Source organism: Pleurodeles waltl, chromosome 5 (assembly GCF_031143425.1).
Source record: "Pleurodeles waltl isolate 20211129_DDA chromosome 5, aPleWal1.hap1.20221129, whole genome shotgun sequence".
NCBI classification, from domain to species: Eukaryota; Metazoa; Chordata; class Amphibia; order Caudata; family Salamandridae; genus Pleurodeles; species Pleurodeles waltl.
The window spans coordinates 83,811,145-83,835,872 of record NC_090444.1 but is presented as its reverse complement, the minus strand read 5'-3'; the positions used below and the strand labels follow the sequence as shown (position 1 = coordinate 83,835,872).

Sequence of the window (24,728 nt, the reverse complement as noted above, 5' to 3'; positions counted from 1 at the left end):
GTATCTGACTTTTCCAAATATACCCGTAAACCCGATTCAGGTAGGAGAATCGTGATGTTTGAAGCCAAAATTGATTTATTTGATGTGTCTCCTGCCTAAAATTGCTTCTACTGCAATTTAACTCAATAAATAATTACATTCCCCCAATTTCTTTCTCCATCCTCCCAGTTTGAAAATGTTGACATGTATGCTTTGACCCTCTTTCTTGCATGTGCTGAGTGCCAGCCTGGCTAGACTCTAAGCCACAACCGACTAAGGATGGTTGGCCTTTTGGAGCTTTCAGGAGCTTGAGAGAGGCTTGGCTCTCAAATCCCGGCTCGAAAAGTCGGCTTCCTTTAACCTAATAAAAGTAGGCAGAATTTGGGCGTTTTTAAATGTAAGGATTCTGGTGTTTATACCGTGTAATGCACTCACAAAACCATCTTGGGTCCAGTCAGGCTCGTTTGTAAAATCTCTTTCTCAACTGTGGATGTGTGTGGCTTCGAGCAGCATGGCTTAAACATAGGAATTAGTGCAAAGCATTTACAAGCACCAAACAGAATAAGAAAGCCACCTAACACAAAAGAAATCCAGTGCTAGTTTATAACATGCATTGACATAGCCAATAGGTCTCGCCTCTGGGACCTATTAGCTTTAACAATTACTTTTTGGGAAGCCGTATGACATCGAGGGCAGGGGTGGTATGTGGATAGGGCATGTGGAGCAGCAGCGTCCCTCATTCTGACAGCATTACGACAAGCTGTGGACCGGTGAAACAGATGGGAGAGCCTGGGGCAAAGTCCTACAAGGTCTGTGCAGAGCAGGTTTGGACTGGAGTAGGACTGTTTCTGCTGTGGGCGAGAGGTTGGACTCTGGTCAAAGAATAAAAACAAGGGTTAAAGTTGGGCGGTGAACGCAGAGATAACACAGGGAAGGGGTGGGTTGATGACTGAAAGCAACATGGGGTTGAGTGGGGGAATGGATATGAAAGCAACACAGGCAAGGACTCTGGCTGTTTCCAAAGTCTTACGGACTGCGATTAAATTTAGCAACGTTGATGCTCAATTACTAACTAAACAAGATGGTGTATCTCAGATGTGGAATGCCAATAAGTTGTACTGGATGTCAGGCTCCGGGCATGGCACCGGGATGGGTGCTGCAGCCGACAAGCTGCGGACCGGGTGAGGCAGATGGGAGAGCCTCGAGCAAAGTCCCAGGAGGCCTGTGCAGAGCATGGCTAAAGCTGGGTGTTTTGAAAGCAGTGATTAAAAGTGGCGATATGGAATGCTGCTAACGAGTTAGCCACCAACATCAATGAGCAGGGTAGGGTAAGAGAGGATACAGGCATGGACTGGTTGGTGAGGGAGGGGGAAGAAAGTGACAAGTGAGAGGTGGTCAAAACACAAACTCTGCTCTGAAATGCAGTTTCCCAACTAAAAAAAGAGTCCCTGAGGCAGACACTAAAATAGGATAAGTGGAAGGCGACAAGTGCTGGGGCACTGCTCCGTAGGCATGAACAAAAAAATAAAATGGTGGGACAAAAAACAAACATTAACCACTTGCAAGGAAGGATATTTAAAGGACATATTAACCAACAAATAGCAAGCAAGAGGTGGGCTGTAAGCCCACAGGGTTGATACGACTTGTCTCGAGATGGAGCAAGCACTGTCTAGGCTCGACCTAAAAATAGATTATATATTTAAGCACTAAGATGAGCAAAATCCACCTAAGTGTTCCGGGGATACAGATTTTTAAAGAAAATGTAAATCTCAGCTTTTTAGTCCACAGCAGAAACAAGCATGGGTAACCGTGAAGTTTGAATAAACGTTTAGCATTAGACTGTAATGCTCAGAACAGCCCCTAGAGGACACCATAATGAAAATAGCATTTGTAAAAAACTTGCTCATGTCACCACATAGTTAGCCCCTAGAGGACATAACCACATGAAAAAAAAATGACTGACAGTATTGCAGTGTAACTATATGTTTAGCCCCTAGAGAGCATAGTGCGTTCCACATCTTCAGGAGTTGCAGGCCTACTGCAACAATATTAAAAACAAGCCTCTTAAAACACAAACTACTCCCAGCTGTGAAACAAAAGTTCCAGCCGTGAGAGATGTTAAAAAGACACTGAATAGAGGGAGGAGTTATTATTTTGGGGTCACCACTAACCTAGTGTGGGGAAGATGATCTAGACAGAAGGATCAGGTTGTGATGAACATTTTGAAAGTTGTCCGATTGTCCTAGGACCACCAGAGGCTGAGTTATGAGCAAAAATGTTTTGTTAAAGAATGCCCTGCAAAGCATTATGGGACGAATGAGTGCAGCAAATATTGTAGTACGTTGACTGTAATGTAACCATATAATTAGCCCCTAGAGGGCATAACCACACAAAAATAGAATAACACAAAGTAATTTAGTGCAACCACATATTTAGTCCATGGAGAGCATAGTGCCTTACACATTTTCATGCTCAGCAGGCCTACTGCAATACTAAGACACTTAGAACACAAACTATTCCAAGCTGTAAAACAAACGTTCCCAGCCATAAGAGAAATTAAAAAGGGACTGAATGGTGTAAGGGGTTATTATTTTGGGGTCCCCTCTAACTTGTGGAGACCCATAAACAACGTAAACAGAAAGAGTGCGTCATGTTTAACGTTTTGGTGGTGGCCCCGTTGTCGAAGGACCATCACAGGCTGAGTTCTGGGCAGAGATGTTTTGAAAAAGAGTGCTTGCAAAGCATTAAGGGGAGATTGTGCCTGAGTGCAGTGAATATTGTAGTATCAGCTCTCCCGCTGTGCAGGGAGAGACTTTTGTGGATGTCTGTTTTTTACTTAAAGCATTTATCAATTATAAGTATTTTTGAGAAAGCTATGGAGCATGAAGGGGAGAGCTAAATGAAATGACTCTGATAAGATAACAGTGTGGACAATGTGACCAGCTCTCCAATACCGCGGATGGAGTTTGCGCTGTTGGTGCTGTGAGTGCTGTGAGGGCCATAGCTGCCATAGAGCTCGAAGGGAAAAGACATGCTGAAGTATATTGGCAGTCGTGCAATTATCCATGTAGCAGCGTCTGTCCTCCCCAAGGCGTGACAAATAAAGCAATTACCAATGTCATCAAGGGATTTTTGAAAGGCAAGCCCACGAATGAGTGAAAGTGATGGGTGTGGTTAAAAGCCCACAATACTTACAACAGGTCAAAGCGCTTGCATGCTCGACCTAATGAACTCCAGGCTGTGAGCTACTCTGAAGGGGTGTGGGAGCTACTGGTAGCTCGTGATCGACTGGTTGGAGACACCCGTTTTAGCAGGTGTTTGCCGAGGTTAGAAAATCAAATCTTGTTCTTGGAAATGTCACTGGTAGCCACTCCTTATCAGAGCTTCAGGGTGCAGCCCTGCCTCATTAGAGGCGCCTTGGGACATAGCAGGAGCCGGCCCTGGGGGGTGGCGGTCCCCAAGGCCACCAGTCCACACACCCTCCAAAAGAGGGTCCGCACGACACACCTCCAACAAGAACTTAGCCCCAGGGTGTGGTGGTCTCCGGGATGCAGGAGTCCCATAGGGACCACCTTTATTTTTTTAACATTTGCTGTGGGTGTGGTGGTCCCAGGGGCATATAATTGAAAAATTTGAAAGAAAAACACAGACTCATTCATACACTATTTCATTCACTCATACATGCATTCAGAGGCTCAGGTGCCCACTCACACACCCACTCAGACACTCATGCACCCACTCAGACCCATTCACTCACGCACCCACTCACACCCTAAGGTAACTATAACTCGCGCCTTTGCCATGCACAGTTTTCTTATCAATAATGTTATTGCAAGCTCTGCAGTGATATCAAAGATGCCATACAAGATCTCATCAATGAGATAATATGTGGAGCAATTGGCTGTGCATGGCGAAGGCGCGAGTTATAGTTACTTGAAAGAACTCTAACTAAAACTGCTAAATTTCTATGGTTTTGTAGGAGTACATTTAGAGCCTAACTATAACGTCCCTGTACCCTTTGTTTTTTTCAGTGAAAAAAACTAAATATATATATATAAATAATCATTTTTTTCTCTGTGCATTTTATGTTTGTGAGGGATTGAGAGAGTGTGCGTCAATGAGTTTTAGTGCCAATGAATGAAAGTGAGTGAGATTCTGAGTGTGAGAGAGTTTATATATAAGTGAAAAGCAGTGAGTGAAGGAATCTGAGTGCATTGGAAGGAGTGAGCAATTGGAGATTATGAGAGGGAGTGGAAGCTAGTCAGGGGTCTAGCTATCGATGCTACAGCTGGTGCAGGTGCACAAGAGCCATTGAGTGTGAAAACGGTGTGTGTAAGTCTGATTGCGAGAGAACCAACTGAGTATGTTTTGTGTGTGAGTGGGGGTTAGTATGAATGAGAATGAGTAAGTGAGAGAGTGTGAGCTAGAGGGAGTGAGAGGGAAGACAGTGAACATGTGAGAGAGTGAGTATATAAATTGTGAGTCTGCCGTTGTCCATGGCATCCTCAATGTAATTCTGGGCTTGTGGTGGCATCTAAAGTAACATGCTGTCAGTGGCATATTGGATATAATACTTGACGTAAGGAAGGCGACCCATGGTAAAATAAAGTCCCTGAGATGCTAGAAATGTTCTTGGCATATTGCCCTGTTGGAAAAAGTTGTTGCTTACTGGAGGAAATTACTGGCATAAGCGAGGGCCCCAATGCCAAATGCTGACCCTGAAATACAAGACTTAATACTCGAAACCACTGGGACAATGATGGTCCTGGTGCACTGGGGGTAATTCTTTACCTCAGGGAGGGCAGTCGAGGCTTACTGGGGCTGAGGGGGCGCATTGGGAGAAGGAAACCATGAAATGTTGCCTCTGAAATACTGGAAGTAATTTTTGGCGTGAGCCTCCCATATTGTATGCAATTCTTGGCAGAAGGGGGTAACCATAACAAAATGCTAGAATTGGCACAATGAAGGAAACTCTTAATGTACATTTTGAAAGAAATGGGGTGACTCCTGTGAAGTACTAGGCCCCACTGATTTCCAAGATCACCAGCCACCACTGTATGTCATATGCTTAGTACCAGCTTTTTAAAGGGTTCAATGTGAAAACATCAACTGAGAAAAAATACAGTTCACAAAATCGAATGAAAAGTCTAGAGCTAAATATCCATCATTTATAAATGTCTCTCTGCAAAACAATGTGTATTCCTAAAGCCAACTCCACTGCAGGCTTCACTATTTTTCTCTTCTTCTTTACTATTCTCACTCAGTCCTCGTGTAATAGAGGGGGTGAGTGATTGACAATGGGTTGAGATACAGGTTTTGTTGCTTTGTCAATAAGTATGTGTCTAGTTTAGATATTTGGCAGTAGATGTTTGTGAGTTTGTCTTTGAAGTCTGTTTTTGTTCGGTCTTTGTTTTTGCATAAGGACCCCTCTTCTGTGCTTCAGTTCAGGAGTGAAACAGAAAGCGCAGCTCTGAAGACACTTCCTTGTATTGTTTCTGCGGTCATCGAGGTAGTTCTCCTTCTCAGGGCTCCTTGCTACAGAGTGAGTGCGGGTTGGTGCTCACTGTGCACACTGCACTGAGTGGCACTTGCTACAGAGTGAGTGCGGGTTGGTGCTCCCTGTGCACACTGCACTGAGTGGCACTTGCTACAGAGTGAGTGCAGGTTGATGCTCGCTGTGCACACTGCACTGAGTGGCACTTGCTACAGAGTGAGTGCAGGTTGGTGCTCGCTGTGCACACTGCACTGAGTGGCACTTGCTACAGAGTGAGTGCAGGTTGGTGCTCACTGTGCACACTGCACTGAGTGGCACTTGCTACAGAGTGAGTGCATGTTGGTGCTCGCTGTGCACGCTGCACTGAGTAGCACTTGCTACAGAGTGACACACTGCACTAAGTAGCACTTGCTACAGAGTGAGTGCAGGTTGATGCTCGCTGTGCACACTGCACTGAGTAGCACTTGCTACAGAGTGAGTGCAGGTTGGTGCTCACTGTGCACACTGCACTGAGTGGCACTTGCTACAGAGTGAGTGCAGGTTGGTGCTCACTGTGCACACTGCACTGAGTGGCACTTGCCACAGAGTGAGTGCAGGTTGGTGCTCGCTGTGCACGCTGCACTGAGTAGCACTTGCTACAGAGTGACACACTGCACTGAGTGGCACTTGCTACAGAGTGAGTGCAGGTTGGTGCTCACTGTGCACACTGCACTGAGTGGCACTTGCTACAGAGTGAGTGCAGGTTGGTGCTCGCTGTGCACGCTGCACTGAGTAGCACTTGCTACAGAGTGACACACTGCACTGAGTAGCACTTGCCACAGAGTGAGTGCAGGTTGGTGCTCGCTGTGCACACTGCACTGAGTAGCACTTGCTACAGAGTGAGTGCAGGTTGGTGCTCACTGTGCACGCTGCACTGAGTGGCACTTGCTACAGAGTGACACACTGCACTGAGTAGCACTTGCTACAGAGTGACACACTGCACTGAGTAGCACTTGCCACAGAGTGAGTGCAGGTTGGTGCTCACTGTGCACACTGCACTGAGTGGCACTTGCTACAGAGTGAGTGCAGGTTGGTGCTCACTGTGCACACTGCACTGAGTAGCACTTGCCACAGAGTGAGTGCAGGTTGGTGCTCACTGTGCACGCTGCACTGAGTAGCACTTGCTACAGAGTGACACACTGCACTGAGTAGCACTTGCTACAGAGTGACACACTGCACTGAGTGGCACTTGCCACAGAGTGAGTGCAGGTTGGTGCTCACTGTGCACACTGCACTGAGTGGCACTTGCTACAGAGTGACACACTGCACTGAGTGGCACTTGCTACAGAGTGAGTGCAGGTTGGTGCTCGCTGTGCACACTGCACTGAGTGGCACTTGCCACAGAGTGAGTGCAGGTCGGTGCTCGCTGTGCACACTGCACTGAGTGGCACTTGCTACAGAGTGACACACTGCACTGAGTGGCACTTGCCACAGAGTGAGTGCAGGTTGGTGCTCGCTGTGCACGCTGCACTGAGTAGCACTTGCTACAGAGTGACACACTGCACTGAGTGGCACTTGCTACAGAGTGAGTGCAGGTTGGTGCTCACTGTGCACACTGCACTGAGTGGCACTTGCTACAGAGTGAGTGCAGGTTGGTGCTCGCTGTGCACGCTGCACTGAGTAGCACTTGCTACAGAGTGACACACTGCACTGAGTAGCACTTGCCACAGAGTGAGTGCAGGTTGGTGCTCGCTGTGCACACTGCACTGAGTAGCACTTGCTACAGAGTGAGTGCAGGTTGGTGCTCACTGTGCACGCTGCACTGAGTGGCACTTGCTACAGAGTGACACACTGCACTGAGTAGCACTTGCTACAGAGTGACACACTGCACTGAGTAGCACTTGCCACAGAGTGAGTGCAGGTTGGTGCTCACTGTGCACACTGCACTGAGTGGCACTTGCTACAGAGTGAGTGCAGGTTGGTGCTCACTGTGCACACTGCACTGAGTAGCACTTGCCACAGAGTGAGTGCAGGTTGGTGCTCACTGTGCACGCTGCACTGAGTAGCACTTGCTACAGAGTGACACACTGCACTGAGTAGCACTTGCTACAGAGTGACACACTGCACTGAGTGGCACTTGCCACAGAGTGAGTGCAGGTTGGTGCTCACTGTGCACACTGCACTGAGTGGCACTTGCTACAGAGTGACACACTGCACTGAGTGGCACTTGCTACAGAGTGAGTGCAGGTTGGTGCTCGCTGTGCACACTGCACTGAGTGGCACTTGCCACAGAGTGAGTGCAGGTCGGTGCTCGCTGTGCACACTGCACTGAGTGGCACTTGCTACAGAGTGACACACTGCACTGAGTGGCACTTGCTACAGAGTGACACACTGCACTGAGTAGCACTTGCCACAGAGTGAGTGCAGGTTGGTGCTCGCTGTGCACACTGCACTGAGTGGCACTTGCTACAGAGTGAGTGCAGGTTGGTGCTCGCTGTGCACGCTGCACTGAGTAGCACTTGCTACAGAGTGACACACTGCACTGAGTAGCACTTGCCACAGAGTGAGTGCAGGTTGGTGCTCACTGTGCACGCTGCACTGAGTAGCACTTGCAGTCGAAGATGCGGGTTGGTGCTCGCTGTGCACACTGCACTGAGTGGCACTTGCTACAGAGTGACACACTGCACTGAGTAGCACTTGCAGTCGAAGATGCGGGTCTGCATCCTTCGTTTATTCCATCTTGGGGGGCTCAGAGGGGGCTCTTTGCACCGGTTTGCAGCTGTCTCGAAGTGACTTTATCGCTGTTCTCTCTGCAGAATGATCGAAGAGAGTGGGAAGAGGAGAAGGACAATGGCTGAGAAGCGCCAGCTCTTCATGGAAATGAGTAAGTCTGTTTTATTACTTGGCATGAAATATTGTTATGGTGCCCTGATATAAAGTGTCCCTAATTTCCTGGCCTCTCAGTATGAGGAGTAAAATTATGTAAAACGGAGGCTCCAGCTCTGTGCTGAGGCCCTCCTACGACGAACGTGACACCAAACACACATAGCTGAACCGTGCTCCCTGAACCACACCATCACAATCTTAGAACCTGCCAGATAAAATTAGAGTAAACATGCCATACCAACATGTGCATAACAGCTGTTTACCAGTTAGCAAAGCAGTCGGAAAGACAAACTTTGCAGACTTGACAATGGACAATTAAACATTGTGCCCAACCAAAACCTTCAAAGTCCTGTGCGCAGCCATCCATACACCTAACACACTACAAAGATCTTCTGCAGGGTCAAACTCCTTTTACATGCACTTTAGCCAACATGAACCATTACTAACCAATATTTACTAACCATATCAAGACCATTCCAACCAAAAACTGACACACAGGTAATGGATGAAGATCTGAGGGCTGAATAAATAGGGTGCCAGGGTCTGAAAGCCCTTTGGTGCCTTTTAATGGTCAAAGGTCCAATATACTTGTTGATAACATATTTGTTGGTTCAACTCAGGCAGGGCTGTATATCCTTTAATGTTAAGGTAACAGTCCGTGGTCTCTCTGGTGTTGTCCACATTTGGTGTCCACAGTACTTACGGTGCCACTGTATACGTATACACATTCATTTCTGCCAGTCTTCCGTCTTAATATGACCAGTTTTGAGCTCTCCTGCAGTTGAACCCAATGTGCAACCTTCACATTAAACAATGGCCATAGTCTTACAGATGACCAAGAACACAATACCCAAAACACATCATGATCGGACTCCGGCTATGGTCTGCGAGGAAACCTGGAATCCTGCACGTAGAACCACACATAAGATATGTTCCACAGCCCTGCAAGGGCCCGCCCAGATGTCCACTCTGCAAATACTGATCACACAGCTTAACATATTTGAGAGTAATTAAAACCACAGTTTGAGGTATTAGCTGAATAATGCTTCTTGCTGTGATTATTGATCACAGGTTTAATAGGACATTCTAAGAGATTAGATAACATTACTGTTGATCCTTCCCAGCAATCGATTTTCTTTTCAGTGCCCCAGTTCTTATTCATGGAAACTCAGACTCGATAAGCTGTTTATTAAAGTAAGAATGTGTAAGATTTACAGCGATAGACCGCAGTGACCATGTTTATTTGTGAACCTCATTGGTACTGTTGTCAGTATAACCTGCAATTCTATGCCTTTGTAGTATCTTGGGAGTAAATATGTGTTCAATATTTATGAGATGATGAATATGCCGGTTGATTCAATGTCTCCTATTGGAGATTTGATGAATCAGAAGAATGAGTTCTATCTTGTCATTGTTTCACTCAAATGTGTTGTATCCTGTTTTGGATGTTAAATGCATAACTGCTCCTTTCTTCTCATGATAATGTCTCCTATTTTGAAAAGTTGATTATATCATTTTTTTAACAGACCTTTATCGGCATTTCACTGAAAACACACCACAGAGAAGGGTGCAGACCTGCACTGTACAGTAATCATTATCATCATAAAATATTGTAGTGTACTTTAGGTATTGTTAGCCGCCCTCCTGGTGAAACCAACAGTCTAACATTTTCAATTTACACACCATGTTACATCCTCTACTCATCTGACAAATGATACCGCCCTAATCACGTGTCCCATTCTACGCTACGGTTTACACTGATATATTATGTCTTATGTGGTTCCTTCTCCATCAGCATGCTCATGTTGTGCAGGGAACATGGAGCTGTCAGGGGTGGACAAATCAGGTGCCCTCAGTCAACCAGCCGATTCCCAACCCCTGGCTATGTCAGGACCATAATGTCCTTTTGCCACGTTTATATATACCACTTGCCCTTCTATTTCTGCGCATCAACAATGCTTTTTTCCTGCGGTCTGCACACGGGCCCCTGGTAGTCTTCCAATGCATTGTTATGCCTCTTTTAGCTAGATTGGTTACATCATAAGGTGGAACTGTTACGCTATCCCTCTTTTCTGAATTGGGAAGTTAAGCTTCAAGTCTTTGCAGCTGCCTCTGCAAGTCCCTGATGGGACGCAAGGGGACGGACAGTAGAAGCTATGACAGAAAATGGATTCGGCTCAAACAGCGCCCATTCCGAAGCAGTATAATATATGTACAGTTGTCCTGTGGGACTCACTTACAATCATATAGCTCCTAATATCAACGGAATACTTTATGTAATAACTTAACTATTTCACCATACAACAAATGTTTTCAGTGTTAATTGAAACAAGATGAAAAAACAATCGAAAGTACTGGTTTTCTGTCCATAATATACATATTATCGAATATGTATATTCTCATCTCAGTGGCAGTTGTACTTGAAAGGGGGAATCAAGTGCACACGATGTAGTGCTCCAATGTGAAAGTACCAAAAAATGTCTTTGGCACATTTTTTACTCAAACATAAAGACACTGAATAACCCCCCCCCCCCCCCACACTTAGAGGCCACCATAGCTCAGATTTCTACCACACGTCAGATGTGTATGCGAGTCCCTGAGAAGAGCTCTGCTGTAACATGTTTTTGACCTCGTGTTGGGTACTTCTCAATCTTTACTTCATCCTCCGTTGACTACTTCAAGCCCCATTTTCAGCTTTTTTTCAAATTGTGAGTTATTTTTAAGGGATTTCCAACCTTTAGACCTATGCGTGGCAAGGCCACCCAAGCAGCCATTACCAGTCTTACCCATGGTGTCCTTACAGGGACCCAGCAATGATACAGGTTACTGTGCCATTCATCACTACATTCCAACAGATGATGGGCACATTCCAGAGTTTATTTCCACATCAACCTCAACTTTGACATCACCAATGCAACCTCCTTCCTGGGGTCCAACATCCTCATCGTCTACTCCTCCATTAGTGGAGATCCGTGTCTCCCTGCTTCCACCTATTGCCATGACACCAGCTCCACTTACATGCCCTTTCCCAGGGACACCTAGGGAAATGGGCGAACAGGACACATCACATCTCAGATATGGAAGAAGGCAAACTTTTTGGGATAAGATTGGATGATGAGGGTGGTCATGATGATGAGTGCGAAGACTACATTTTTCCTAAATAAGGCAGCACATTACCTACACAAACTGATTCGCCTCCGAATGACATTGCCTGCGTTCTGTAAAGAGCAACAAAACATTTTAACATTTCTGTGACTTCTGTGGAGCAGTAAGGTTTTCTATATGATTTTAAAGAAGAACCTTAGAAAGCCTCGAAATCCACCCAGATTCAGATTTTTGTTCTGTTTAGTGATTCTCAAACAAATGTGTAAGCAGTTCAGGAAGTCGTACCCTGCCACAGGGCACCGGAATCTGTGGCAGCATGTTTGAATGGTGACCCAAAGCCTGACTCCATCACCGTGGCAGCTGCCCAGCATCGATCAGGAAATCATGTCACCCAGACTTAAGCTTCTCCAGACAGGAATGGCAGGCGCGTAAGCTACCTGTTGCACAGTTTGGTCCTTTGCTGCGACATCTATGAAACCTGCAAATGTCTTGGCCAATTAGGACCGCAAAATGTTGCACAACATTTCATCTCTTACACGTCTCATCCAGGAGGATGCAAGGGAAGAGGCTAATGCCATAACCATCTAAAGTGCAATTGCGTTAGCTGGCATTGACGCAGCAATTGATGTTTTCATCACAGGCTTCCATCACCTCCCAGTTGGTGGTGTGTGTCCCTGTGCTGCCGGTAGGGGACCATTATGGTGTAGTGGGGTTCTGGTGTGTTGTGGGATGGAGTTGGCAGTTGCTGCTGGGCTGAGGCTGTGAGAGGATGTTACCATTAATGCTCATTAAAACTGGTACTATCCACTTTAAGTCTACTTATTGTTTCTTCATCTTCTTCACACTGGGCGCAGCAGTCAAGGATGCCTTTAATTAACTTTATTTGTGTGTACTTCTGGATAGAAGTACACAAAAATATTGTAGTCATGCTTTTTGATAACTACACTTTGGAACATCAAAACATCAAGATGGACAAGACATACTCAGTATGAGCTTTACGGTGCAGACACCCTGCCTCCACACCTTTTTGGGGCTTCAGAAGATTTCAAGCCTACAGAAGGAGCTTCTTCCACTATGGAAGCCAAGAAAGAGCCTAATAATGCACCAAAACAATCTGAGTACCATAAAGACTACTCTTCAGGCAGAGGTCTGTGCTCAGGTAATAGCAGAATATCAGCAAAGAAAAAGGAAAGTTTCAACCATGCACCCACGACAACTACAAGATAGCTTGACTTTCAACAGCTGTCCATCTCTTGCCGCCTGCCCTATCAGCCCACCCAAGTTATTCCTGACTGGGGAATATTTTGTTTCTTTTGCCCCCCGCTTAGGAAGCAATAGCTACAGTTTGCTGCATGCTGCAAATAGTAGAATCTGTTATTCAAAAGCCACCTGCCTCTCTGCGCAGAAAGGAACAGTATGTGCATCTATGGGAGCATCAGCAAGTGATTTACATCCTTCTGAAAGAAACAGTAAAGACCGTCTGACAGAACAAGAGGAATTAAGGATTTTTATGAAAAAATCGACCAATGAGACGATACTGGACCATCTAAATTTGAAATGCAAATTCCTTAAAACAATATCAATTCTTCAAAATGATGACCCTCCAAGAGGTGCTCCTGAGGCCTTCAGGGAAGTGAGCACCTCCCCTCCCTAGATCTTCAGGATGTGTATTTCCATGTCTCTATACATCGAAATCACAAGCTATAACTGCGATTTTCAGTGGCAGCACAGCACTATCAATTCAGGGCACTTCCATTTGGTCTGAAGTATGTGCCCTGTACAATGTGCCTGGTGCCATTAACTGCCATAATTTTAAGACAAGGTCACAAGCATACACATACTTGGAGAACTGGCTCGTCAAAGCTGCGTCAAAGAAAGAAGCTCCTGCCTCCACAGCTTACTCCATTAGCTTGTTCCATAAACTAGGACTGACCCTGAACAAAGAAATCCTCCATCCTGCGGCAAGATTGATTCCTAATGGTAATCTGGGACACTGAAGTGGGGAAACTTATTTTGCTCTAAGCAGACAGTGTGTGTCAGGGTATATGAATCCTTCTTAGGGCTCTACTGAATTAATTTCTGAAGCCTTCAAATGAGGCGTATTCAGCAGGAGTTGCATCTCCAGTGGCAGCAGTTCACTAGCCTATGGACAGACACTGTAAAAGTCACAGGATGGCTCAAGCAGGCCCTGATGTGGTGGGGCCTCAAAGCATGTCTTCAGTATAAATGACAACCAAGAGAATGATCTTGACAACAGATGTGTCACTGGAAGGATGGGGCGCACACAGGCAGGAGATGTCTAAGAGAGGCCTCTTGCGAACGGTGGAGAAGGAGCTCCACATAAACATCCTGTTTCGGGCATCAGACTAGGCTTGCAGTCATTCGAACAAAGTTTAGAATGGCAAGCAGTATTGATCCACATGGTCAACATGACCTTTATGTACTAGGTGCAAAGAAGGAAGAATGAGGTCTCATGTTCTATCAGAAGAGGAACAGATGCTATGGAACTGGGCCATCATCGATTATTAAGAGTTTTCAGTAGAGCATCTTCCGGGATGCCAAAATGGCCAAGCAGGTGCTCTGAGCCATGCCCATTTAGATTGCTACTATTGGAAGCACCACCAGGATCATGCAGAATGCATCTTTCAAAAGCGGGATCAGCCATCCATAGAGCTGTTTGCTACCCAGAAGAACAGGAAATGCTGGTACTATGGCAGCAGGTTCAATCAGCCAGTGTCTGTGGGCAATGCCTTTTTGAAGACATGGTTGAATGTCTTTGCTTAGACCTTTGCTTCATTTACCCTCATCCCCAAGGTACTAAGAAAGACTACCACAGTTCATGGTTCCCTAACTTTGATTGCCTGTGTATAACTGTGTCACTTTTGGTACCACAACCTGCTGAGGCTGTCCATTCCCACCAGTTGAAATAAAGAATCACTTCCTGATCCTCTCAAGACTCAAAAGAAATTCTCCATCATGACCTCAAGCCACTGAGCCTGACTGCCTGGTCCCTTAACCCTTCAAACCGCAGAGACTTGGTGCAGGCATACGTGTCATCCATACCGAAACCTACAAAGGTAATCAGAAAATAGTCTGTAGATGGTTCAAAGATAATGGCCCTAAGCAAGTCTCCATGCAAATCTCCATTCAGGCCCCCAAATACAGTGATACTTTCTAGAGATAGCCAAGAGTGGTTTCAAGTATTAGTCTGTGATGATTCATTTGGCCGCAGTTTCCAGGTTCCAGAGGACTGAAGGCTCTTATCATTATTCTCACAGAGAGTTATAAAGCAGTTCATGAAGGGTCTATACAGTTCTATAGTCAGTAAACACTGTGTTGATCCAACTCATGCTGCCTCCCAAGATTCATTCTAAAAGACCTGACCAAACTTTCCCTTTAAGGAGCCTGTCATCCTTCCCCAATCCATCCACTACTGCTGAGAGATTCTTGTACTCACTAGATGTCTGCAGGTGCATCAGGTTCTAGGTGTGCAAACGCAAGGATTTACACTCTTCGAATCCATTCATTATTTGTCTCATTCAACCATCCAGGAAAAGGACACCTGTTCTCCAAAGAGTGCACCACACTTTGGCTGTCTGCCTGCATTACCTTCCATCAAAGCAAAGCAAAGTAGATGTTCAGGGGCAGAGTAAGAGCATACTTAAACTTGATGCATGGCAAAAGCTGCACTGTGTGCTAAAGTATCTTTACAGGACATTTGCCATGCAGCCAAGTGGAAAATCAGGAATACCTTCACCAGACATCCCTGCCTAGGTGAGGGCAACAGTCAACTCAGCAGTAGGGCAAGCAGTTACAGGCACCAGTTTCAGTAAGGTGTGCCTGCTGAAAGCTTTATTCAAATGTTAAGTTTATGAACTGCTTGTTATTCTCACTCAAACATGTGAATATTTGAAAGATCCATTGCTGAAGAAGAAATTATTTACCTGTAACTCCAGTTATCTAGCATTAGTGTCTTTCATAGATTGATACGTGACCACCCCCTGCTCAGAGGCTAACTACTATGATATGAATTTTTCTCACTTGTGCTATGAAATCATAGTTATGGTGGCCTCTATCAGGAGTAGGAGAGCTCAGAGGTTCCACCTTAGGGGATGTTCCAGTTTTATGCAAATGAGGTGGATGTGCTACTAAACCTGGAGTTACAGGCAAGTAGATAATTTTGTCTTACATTTGCTAAATACAAAAAAACTTTTTCCCTCTAATATACAGCAAAATATCCAAAGATGTGTCTGTTTGGTCTCCAGCTCTACAAACTACCCTGGGCGGTTTATGGCTTCAAAATCCTCAGAATGAAAAATACCACAGAATACAGTTCCCACGTGTCATTTTATGGAAGTGTGTATACTTCAATGTCTTTGATTTTCTGCTCCTTGTACACTAGTTCCTTATCACTACATGTTTGCTGTGGTGTGGACCATAGTTTTATGCAACGCATAATTACCCTTTATGTTGAAAGATCAGGTGCTTCAGCTCTGGCCTTCAATCTATAACACATTTCTATGTAACCCTGGTGTTTTTTGAGTAAAATTAGACAAAGCTTGCTGAGGAATCTGCCACTCCCATGCGCACTTATGTCTGCATATTGCTGCTCAGTTATAAGACTAGCGTGAGTGTTGAGAGGTATGTGCATAGTTATGGTGTACCTGAAGATGGGTTTCAGAGTTGATGGGACGCACTGCAGCAAGCCTGATACTAGGGGCTAGCTGACCTCCTTTGCCCTTTCATCCATGGATTCACTAGATGGAGGCAATGCAGCTGTAGAGCTCGAGACAGGTCTTCCCAAGTGCTGGCACTAAGGTGAAATAGAGGCTGGGTAGCAGCGGTCCGAGAGCTTCAGATTAACTGAGATCCGAGGTAGCGCTTCAGCAGCCAGGGTTCAGTGCTGGCACCAGAGAGGCCTGAGAAACTCATGCTGAAGTAGGAATGCCAGAGAACCATTATATAGCTTGGTTTCACGGCTCGCACCAGTATCAATCTTGGCCCATCCCTTCCAGATGGAACATCATAGAAGGACCGCCTTGTCTGTATAGGATGTTCTGCATTGTGCCTTCTGTTGCAGTTTATTTTGAGCAGGCTGTCATTGAAGGTTTTCATCCATGAATACCTGTAATGCTCCAAAAGAGAGCAAACAGAAAGGGCTTTGGACTTTTTTTTGTTACCGTTAGATCTCCATGCTGAAAGAGGTCTTGAACCACAATTTCAGAGACGCAGATGCTGCTGAGGATGTTCTAACCAGAAGTGAATCCGTGTTGATGCACATGCAGAGTGAGTTGCAACAAATGTCTGTTCAGATAGAAAACAGGGTAACAGCAGTGGAGCGTGTGCTGGATAGGATAAAGAGGTGCATCTCATAAGGATTCTGATGTGAAGATCCACAGACCTAAACGAGAAGCTCATTGTGGAATATAATTCAGAGTCTCCTAGATGCTATCATTTTAAGGACTGCCCTGTCATATGCAATTTCAGAGCTCCTGAAAAATGCAGCAAATGCTAGAAAATTAAAGGCCATCGAGGCCCGCTGCAGATGAATGCCTGCCTTCAGGGAGGTCTTGCATTGTTTCATAACCAAAATGTTTTTGGAGGGGCCTTTCCTGCCTACATCAAGGTTTTATGAATTAATAGCATCTCAAAGAGAGGCTGTACACACAATACTGGAGTTAAGATGGTGATTATGGGCGTGGGCTGTCCAAACCAACAAGAACTGGAGTCCATAGCGATAGGCATAAACCATTGGGGGTTGAATCCATTTTAGTTTCCCCCTGGGGCACAGGAGTCAGCTTAGACTCTGGCTTGCAGGCCTGTGCCCCCGTCACCTAGTGAGCTTTTTACCTACTTAGTATGCTCAGTTTTATTTTAACATTTCTTTCTGCTTTTATCATTGCTTACATTTTATAAAAAATGTTTTGGTTTTCCTTATCAGTGCCATTCTGAAATGGTGTCGGTATCATCATCATGATTAGTGATGTATGTAGGTATTATCATCATGTCCCTTTACCACTTATGTGTGATAGAAACATCATGCGCACTTGTTAAGGATTATTTATGCATTGCAGACGCAAGTCTGCCACATTACCGGTTGCTTAGGAACATACCTGCGTCAGTGATCCTACATGATCTGTAGAAATACATCTCACACGACAAGGTCATTAGAGGGGTTCCTTTCAGATGCCATCTATGCTGCACGTCACCTTGCTGCAGAACTCCGCCTTTGTGTCACCTCGGAGTCTGACCTAGAGACCTCATTCCAAGGTAATAAGTGCTAGGGGTGCTTCTCATGGACATGATACTGGCAGATTAGGTTGATCACACCTAGCTCTTGTTAGGGTAGAGATTAGGCTTTCTTTGCTAGGAATTGCATGTCATATGTTTATTGTAAGATGGTGGGGGTTTTCATATTCACAACTCTCATCTTCACAATTCTGCTTTTATTCTTATTCATTATCATAATCATTACAGCTCATGCATTTTACCATAGATAGCAGTCTTTTCAATAAATATATTGAAAATTCTCCTGCATCTCTTTCATTGCCTATGTGTGTACGACTCCAGTGAGAAGTCGCAATCTAGAGTCTATGTGTAGGGCTGCCAGAAATCACCCTTACTGTCTGAGTTTCGGTGAGGTACCGCATGTGAGCCGAGAGGGTTGGGCCGACAGTTGCGACTTGTTGTAGAAGTGACTCTGTTGCCCACAAACAAAAGTGCTATTATCCCTTAACCAGTAGTCTCTCTAGGGAACGAGAGTCCAACTACGACCGGCCCCACTAACGTTGGTGTTTCGGCCCAATTTTCGGATATCCTGAGTATCTCTGTCTCACACACAGCTGGTACCATAAGTACCATTATACAGAGACTTTCATAGTCTTCGGGGCAATCCTCCTCAGCTGAATAGGGGACACCTAATTAGGCTGTAGGTTGTTCAAGATTGAACCCTTAAAAGGACGTTGGGCTCTACCCCGCCCCCCCCCCTTGTGTTGTGTTGTGTTGCACAGTAGTTGATGCAGGACTTGCAAATGATTAAAAAGAACATGAAGCGATGCCTCACGGTGGGTTTTTGCAATACTGATATTTGATATTACTTGGTTCTGTATGTTTAGGATTGTGGCATTACTTTACAGACTATACGTCATTTCAAATATCTTGCAGCACGTTTTTCGTAATTGCAATAATTTTTGATGGGTATCAGTTAATATATTGAAACCTAAGATTAGATGGGAAGACCAGGCCTAGAAGATTAGGACTTAGAAATAACTTTATATATGGTCATTCTAACTTGTGATTCTGTTTCTTTCAATTGCAGTTGAACTTCACAGTCAATTTTAAAATTAACTCAAATAAATGTTGCCTTTTCATTTTTAGGGGCTCAAAATTTTGATGTAATTCGCCTCTCAACCTATCGGACAGCTTGCAAACTGAGATTTGTGCAAAAAAAGTGCAATCGTAAGTTTCTCATTTTGTTGTAGACGCATTCTTGTTGCTAATGATAAAAAAGCCTCTTGATTTTTTGTTGTTGTGTGTTATAGATCACCAATGATCTGATGCATTTTAGAAAACAATGACTAGAACCTTTAAAACACCACAATTTAGATCTCTTTAGGTTAGAGAGCGGCAATGGCAGGATCTTTGAGCAGGGAGAGATTGTAGAAAATGTAATCCTCCAGCAGCAAAAGCATATGGACAAACTTAATCAAATTTTGTAAAGGCAAGGACATGATACAGAAGGTTTATCGAGTTATCCCCAAAATTTGGTGAGTGGTCTTATCACTCAGTAATCCCGTGTAGAATTCACCAGTACCACATGCATGACAGTTCCTTCTGAAATATTTTCAGAAAAATGTATCAAAATGTGGTTGTTTTTTGTCAATGAGCTTGTCAGTGTCCTAATCATCTGTCTTTTCTGAGGGGCAATGCCATAGTCCTCTACATCTGTAGCTATTTGTTTTGATTATTGTACTTATAGATTGACTCTTGTCTTTCCTAGTTACAGTGACATCTTTCAAATTCTCCTAGGATTCTCTGCAATCCCACAGCTCTTTCTGAAATGAATTATTCAGTTGTCTAATTACCAAACAAATGATGCTCATCCCAGTGCTAAAAAGCGGCGCCTTTAATGTAAATAACTCTATTAATTGAAGCCTTCTTTCAAGCTTGTCTGTTTCAAAAAGTGTTGCTGAAAAGATAATCAGTAACTTGCCCTGGGCCTTTTCGTGTACAACAGTATAATTTTGGACTGCTGTTTTTTTCAATTTTCGCCAAGGCTATATAGAATGAATTACAGGTTTGAACTGATCAGTGGCAGCACTCTGCTGTTGTGAGGTTGGCAGTATCTGCAGGCTTTGATCCGCTCAATCTCACAGTGATCAGTAAAACAGCAGAAGTTGGTGGCTGGTGTCCATGTTATTGCCTTGGAGAGCCTTGCTTCATTTCTTATGGTGCTGCTTCAATGCATTTTCGTAAGATGCCCTTTTTTTCTTTTCCCCTTGAAAAAGTTTGGTGTGTGTGGTCCTCCTAAATAATCTCTCTCAGCAGTTCGCTCTTTAACTTTTGACATATGTTTTAAGTTTGTGTTATGGAGATTTGAATTCATTCTGTTTGCAGATGATTCAAGACTTACATGGATACATTTCTGCATAATTAAATATGCAGTCTGTAAGGGAAGAACAGAACAGGAAAATTACTTGTACATTTGTTTTCCAGTTTTCACATATCAGCAGATATATATTAGTTTAGAGTAAAACCGTAATCTAAAAGCTGAACTGTGATAAACACCCTTCATTGCAACACTGCATGTTGGGCTAACACAAGGGGCTACTTGATTAATCAGTAGACCTTTGTGTCATCTCACTTGGTAAAGAGATTTGAAAACTAGTACTCTTACATTTAGTCTTCTTTTACTGCTGTCTTTGTTTTGCTGAGCACCATATCTTAGCAGCTGTAAAGCCTTTTATATTCCACAACTCTGGCTTGTAACTCTTTTGCATAACATCCACTAGTTCTATTTTTCTATTACTTTTTCAAGATATGTAGATGGGCCACTAGCCCCTTTGTGCTGTCCAGATTGGTGCTGAGTTCAACCAGGCAAAATGGTACAGCATGGATCTTTTTTCCCTTAGGCTATTTGGCTATACTAGGCCTCCTGACTCAGTGCCACAAATACATATCTTCCTTGCTTTCTAAAGAAGTTTCTCCCCAGCAGTTGTAAGATATCTCTTGGGGTGAAGTTTAACCTGTGCACCAAGGGTCATTTACTGCTATGCTAGGTGCTGATGCTTCCCTTGTCAGATAATTCAAATGAATATACTTTGATTAAGACTGTGTGAGGCTAGTCTTGGGTGTATAAAACTTCACTCTTTTATGTTCTTAAAGACAATGTAGGAAAAAAAGTGAACAAACAAAGCACCAACAAGGCTTCCTCTTCTCAGCCATAATCATTCTGCCCTAAAACTTCCACCTTCTACATTGACTTGGGGAAATAGGATGCAGGTCGAATGTGATAGTGACTGAATAGGTTCCTTAGTTATATTCCTTTTCCTTCTGACTCTCTCACTATGGCCTCTATTTTCAGATGCTTCACCTTGTAGGAATTGGTTTGTGGGAGGTAGGATTGAAGGGCAGAATCAGGTTTTGCTCATAGCGTGACACAGTTGTCAACCTCCTTTTTGTTCAGTTTGGAGAGAGTAGGAAAATAAAGGTACAGCAAGATTGAAGGACAACAGAGAGCAGAAGTAAGATGCAAAGTGTGTAATTTGTTATAAAGAACTGAGATAATTAAGAGTTGCAGAAGGACCTCGGTAGGAGAAACATCAGAAGAACAGAGATTTTAGAGATGGTTCTTAGATACACTGATCTGTCCATGAAAGAGAGGCTTCAGATGCAGAACTCATTCAGCGTCGCATTTCAGGGTCATAAGCAGTTCGTAGCAGAAAGCCAGAGAATGGGTCACAGCGGGTTGTAAGTATCTAAGAATGTTTGGGGACAGATCATGGAATGGATTTACGATGGACTGGTGAGCAAAGAGCTGAGCTGGTAATGGAAAAGATACATGGTGAATGTCATAGTTATGGAATGAAGCAGAGACCCCATGTGGAACTTAGCAGGGTAAGAACCCATGACTGTGCAGGAACAGGGCTCTCATTGAGATGTTCAGGATATGTAAGGTGGCATAAGTTGAAGTTCAGAAGATATTTTGGAACATACTGGTGACAAGTAGGGGAATGGAAAGCATCCCCTAGTGAAAGAAACAGCAGCTAAAGTAGGAAATAGGCAGAAGATAAGGGACAAGATGTCAGAGATATCTGTGCCACTTTGTGGCTTTCCGTTGGCAAATTCCTTTATGACAAGGACAGAAAAGAAAAGCAATTCTGCAGTGAATTCCATAACAAACCTCAGGCAATGTTCCTGGCCTTTAAATCTGGAGAAGAAAGGCTGGCAACCACAAAAGTGTTCTATTAGGATGTGCAGACTTTTGAAAACATTTCCACTAGATACCTAATTTCTTTTAGTATCTGAGGTGACTTAGTTGTGGAAAGCTACTCCTGCCTGGAATGCCTATATTTATGAGACCCTGCAGTTGGTCTTCTCATTTACACTCCTGTGACTGAGTTATGGGGATGACATGTCTTGTATTGGGAGCTTTCACAACTCACAAACATATTTTTACAAAACTCTATAGACATTCTTTAATTTATGTTTATATATTTATACAGTGCCTCATGTCACCTTCTGCCACTTTCAGATGATTGGATTATTTACTAGTTAATGGCCAACTGGTTTATGGGTAGTTGGGTTCCAGTCAGATGTGCAGTGAGATCACTGGTGTGATATTCTTCAGTGTCTCCTAGGAGTGTGATTTTTTTGTTTTTGCATCAGTCACAAGGTCCTAAGGAAAAATGTGCAATCCACCAATGTTACAAGGTTTTTTGCTTTTCAGTGTTTACATAAACATGATTAATTAAAGTTAACTTGCAGGGAGACCGCCATACGTTTTCCTGCTTGGCTGAGCTACATTAGATTGGAAATGATCTTGCTTTGCAGAGAAAAGTGTTAACATTTGCACAAAAATCTTTGCTTGGGAAAAAGTAAACTGGAAATAGTTGTAAACTTGCAAAATGTGAACACTGGAATGTCTGGAAAACTTAGCTTGCAGGGAAAAAAACTTTTCACAACCCTAGCAGCTACCCTCTACCTTGTAAGACTGCATTTGAACATTAGTCTGGACAGCTATATTTGCAGGAGAGATGGGATTCATGATGGTTATATTATGTAATCAGACTGGGGGTTTAGAGCCTTCCAGAGTTTGGAGCCCTTAGTTACGGAAAGTGATGCTCCCCGATACATTTCCCAAGCTGTCACATGCCCCTGATTGTTTTAGAACCTTGAACCCTAAGTGCCCTCGAAATGGAAATGTTTGATGGCACCCTGCTCAGGAGATGTCACAGATTAATGAATTAGCCTTGTGTCCTAATCAACAGAGAGACATTTCAGCCATTTGAACATTTCTTTGAAGCATGCATCATCAAAATGGTACCTGATCAGCATGTTCCCAGTTCCTGTCCTCATTTCCTTCTTTCAAAACCTGATCAAGATTTTGACAAGGAATGACAAATCTCCAAACATCTCTATACAGAAGCACTAACGTCTTAAATGAGAAGGTGGAGTGAACTTCCCAAATTTCTAGGGTTATCAGGATTCCATAATCTTAACACAGGTTTTACAAAGAGAGGCTGCTGTTACCTCCTTGGGTTACCTTAGAAGCGAGTTCCACCACTTCAGAGCCTCTGACGAATTCTAGCTCCACAAGCACCTCCAGACTCCCTAGTGGATATTGTGATAGCTAATACAAAAAAATCATAAATAGATGTGATACTGAACAACAGATGTAAAAAGATTTGGCTCAACAGCTTACTCTGGTATAACCAAGAACTAAACGCCACTGCTAGACATCTTTTCTTAATGTATGGCGGGGGAAAAAGATCTCTTCTACTATGTACCTCTATCCAGAGAATTTTGATGTATGTCATGAATTGATTAGGAACCACCTGAATCACCCCTCATCTGAACCTCTAAATGTCCAAGTAATATAAAGAAGGCCATAGGTAGACAAGACTTTGAAAGGAAAATTGATAATGACTGGACTCAGATCAACCGGAGTTCTCCATGTACAGTTCCTAAGACCAAGCTAATTTAAAACTGTGTCAGGACAGAGATAGAAAGTAATACCCCATCAGTCAGGCCCAAGATCCCATCAAACCCTTAATGGCTACACAAAGTGAATGTTACTCCTCCACACTGGCCAAGTCCATGATTGATATGAAAGTAAGCCTCAAAATGTTCGACTTTGGCTTGTTACCTAATCCGTGTTCTTTATACTACTTAGAGCACTTTGGGTCCCCACACAGATTGTACCAAGCTGGGTGAAAGATAATATAGCATGTTGAAGAAACAGAGGCGAAGATGTGAATGTGAAGCATATGCTCTTAGCCTGATCCAAACTTCAACAATAATTTCTGGTTGTCTCTGGCACAGTACTTCAGGTCATCAGCCCCACGACACATAAAGGTCTGGCACAACTACTGTGCCACAATCTCCCTGTCAACCTGCCCATTAATGACACCATTAGTTGGCTCCTGGATAATCTTGTTCGATCACTCTATATAGTCACAGCAAACTTGCTATCCCCAGACCCACGTACCATCAAGCATTGGTGGAACAGAGGTTTTCCCAAGCCTCTCCCTAACCAAGCACAGCAACAGCCTGAGACTGAGTTAACTCCCTGATGGCCATGTTCATACAGGTGGCCTTTTTCTCAGAGGTAGAATTTGATGGCAGATCTTACCATAATACTTTCCTTGTTTTACCACAGTGCTTTTCTATGACTAATCACAATGCTTAAAGTTGTGCATCTTCCATATTTCTAAGGATCCTATCCATTCCCTCTAACTTCCCCCTGCAGTACTTCCATCTTCTTTTATTCTTATCTGCAGCTGTAATATGTCATTTTTAATTATCTTGGTACTGAAATGTTAATAAACATATTGAACTCATGCAACTTAAAGTAAAAAAAAAAAACTATTATCTGAGAATGAATCAGTGATTCCCGACAGTCTCCGGTTATGTCACCAAAGGAAAAAGTGCACCACAGCCACTGAGCTTTTTTTTCCCCCCTGAAAAGTTTAGAAAATACTTTTGAGGTTGAAACGTATTCACTCAGGTTTCTCCTGCCCACTCCCTCCATCTCACTCACGGTGACCAACATGTTGTTAATTTG

General features: G+C 43.9%; 1 protein-coding gene across 6 annotated transcripts in view; it reads left to right on the top strand.

The window, feature by feature from the left end:
* The window catches only part of DTNB (dystrobrevin beta), a 672,321-nt gene that overhangs the window by 125,983 nt on the left and 521,610 nt on the right, over positions 1-24,728 (top strand). For 5 of the 6 annotated variants that reach the window (XR_011203590.1, XM_069233646.1, XM_069233645.1 and 2 more), the window contains exons 3-4: positions 8,269-8,336; positions 18,821-18,901. Coding sequence is in view for 4 of the 6 variants with exons in the window: in XM_069233646.1 (XP_069089747.1) it covers positions 8,270-8,336; positions 18,821-18,901 (148 nt within the window). In the remaining 2 variants the exon portion in view is untranslated. The remainder of the gene's footprint in view (positions 1-8,268; positions 8,337-18,820; positions 18,902-24,728) is intronic. The other variant, XM_069233647.1, reaches the window with a different exon arrangement.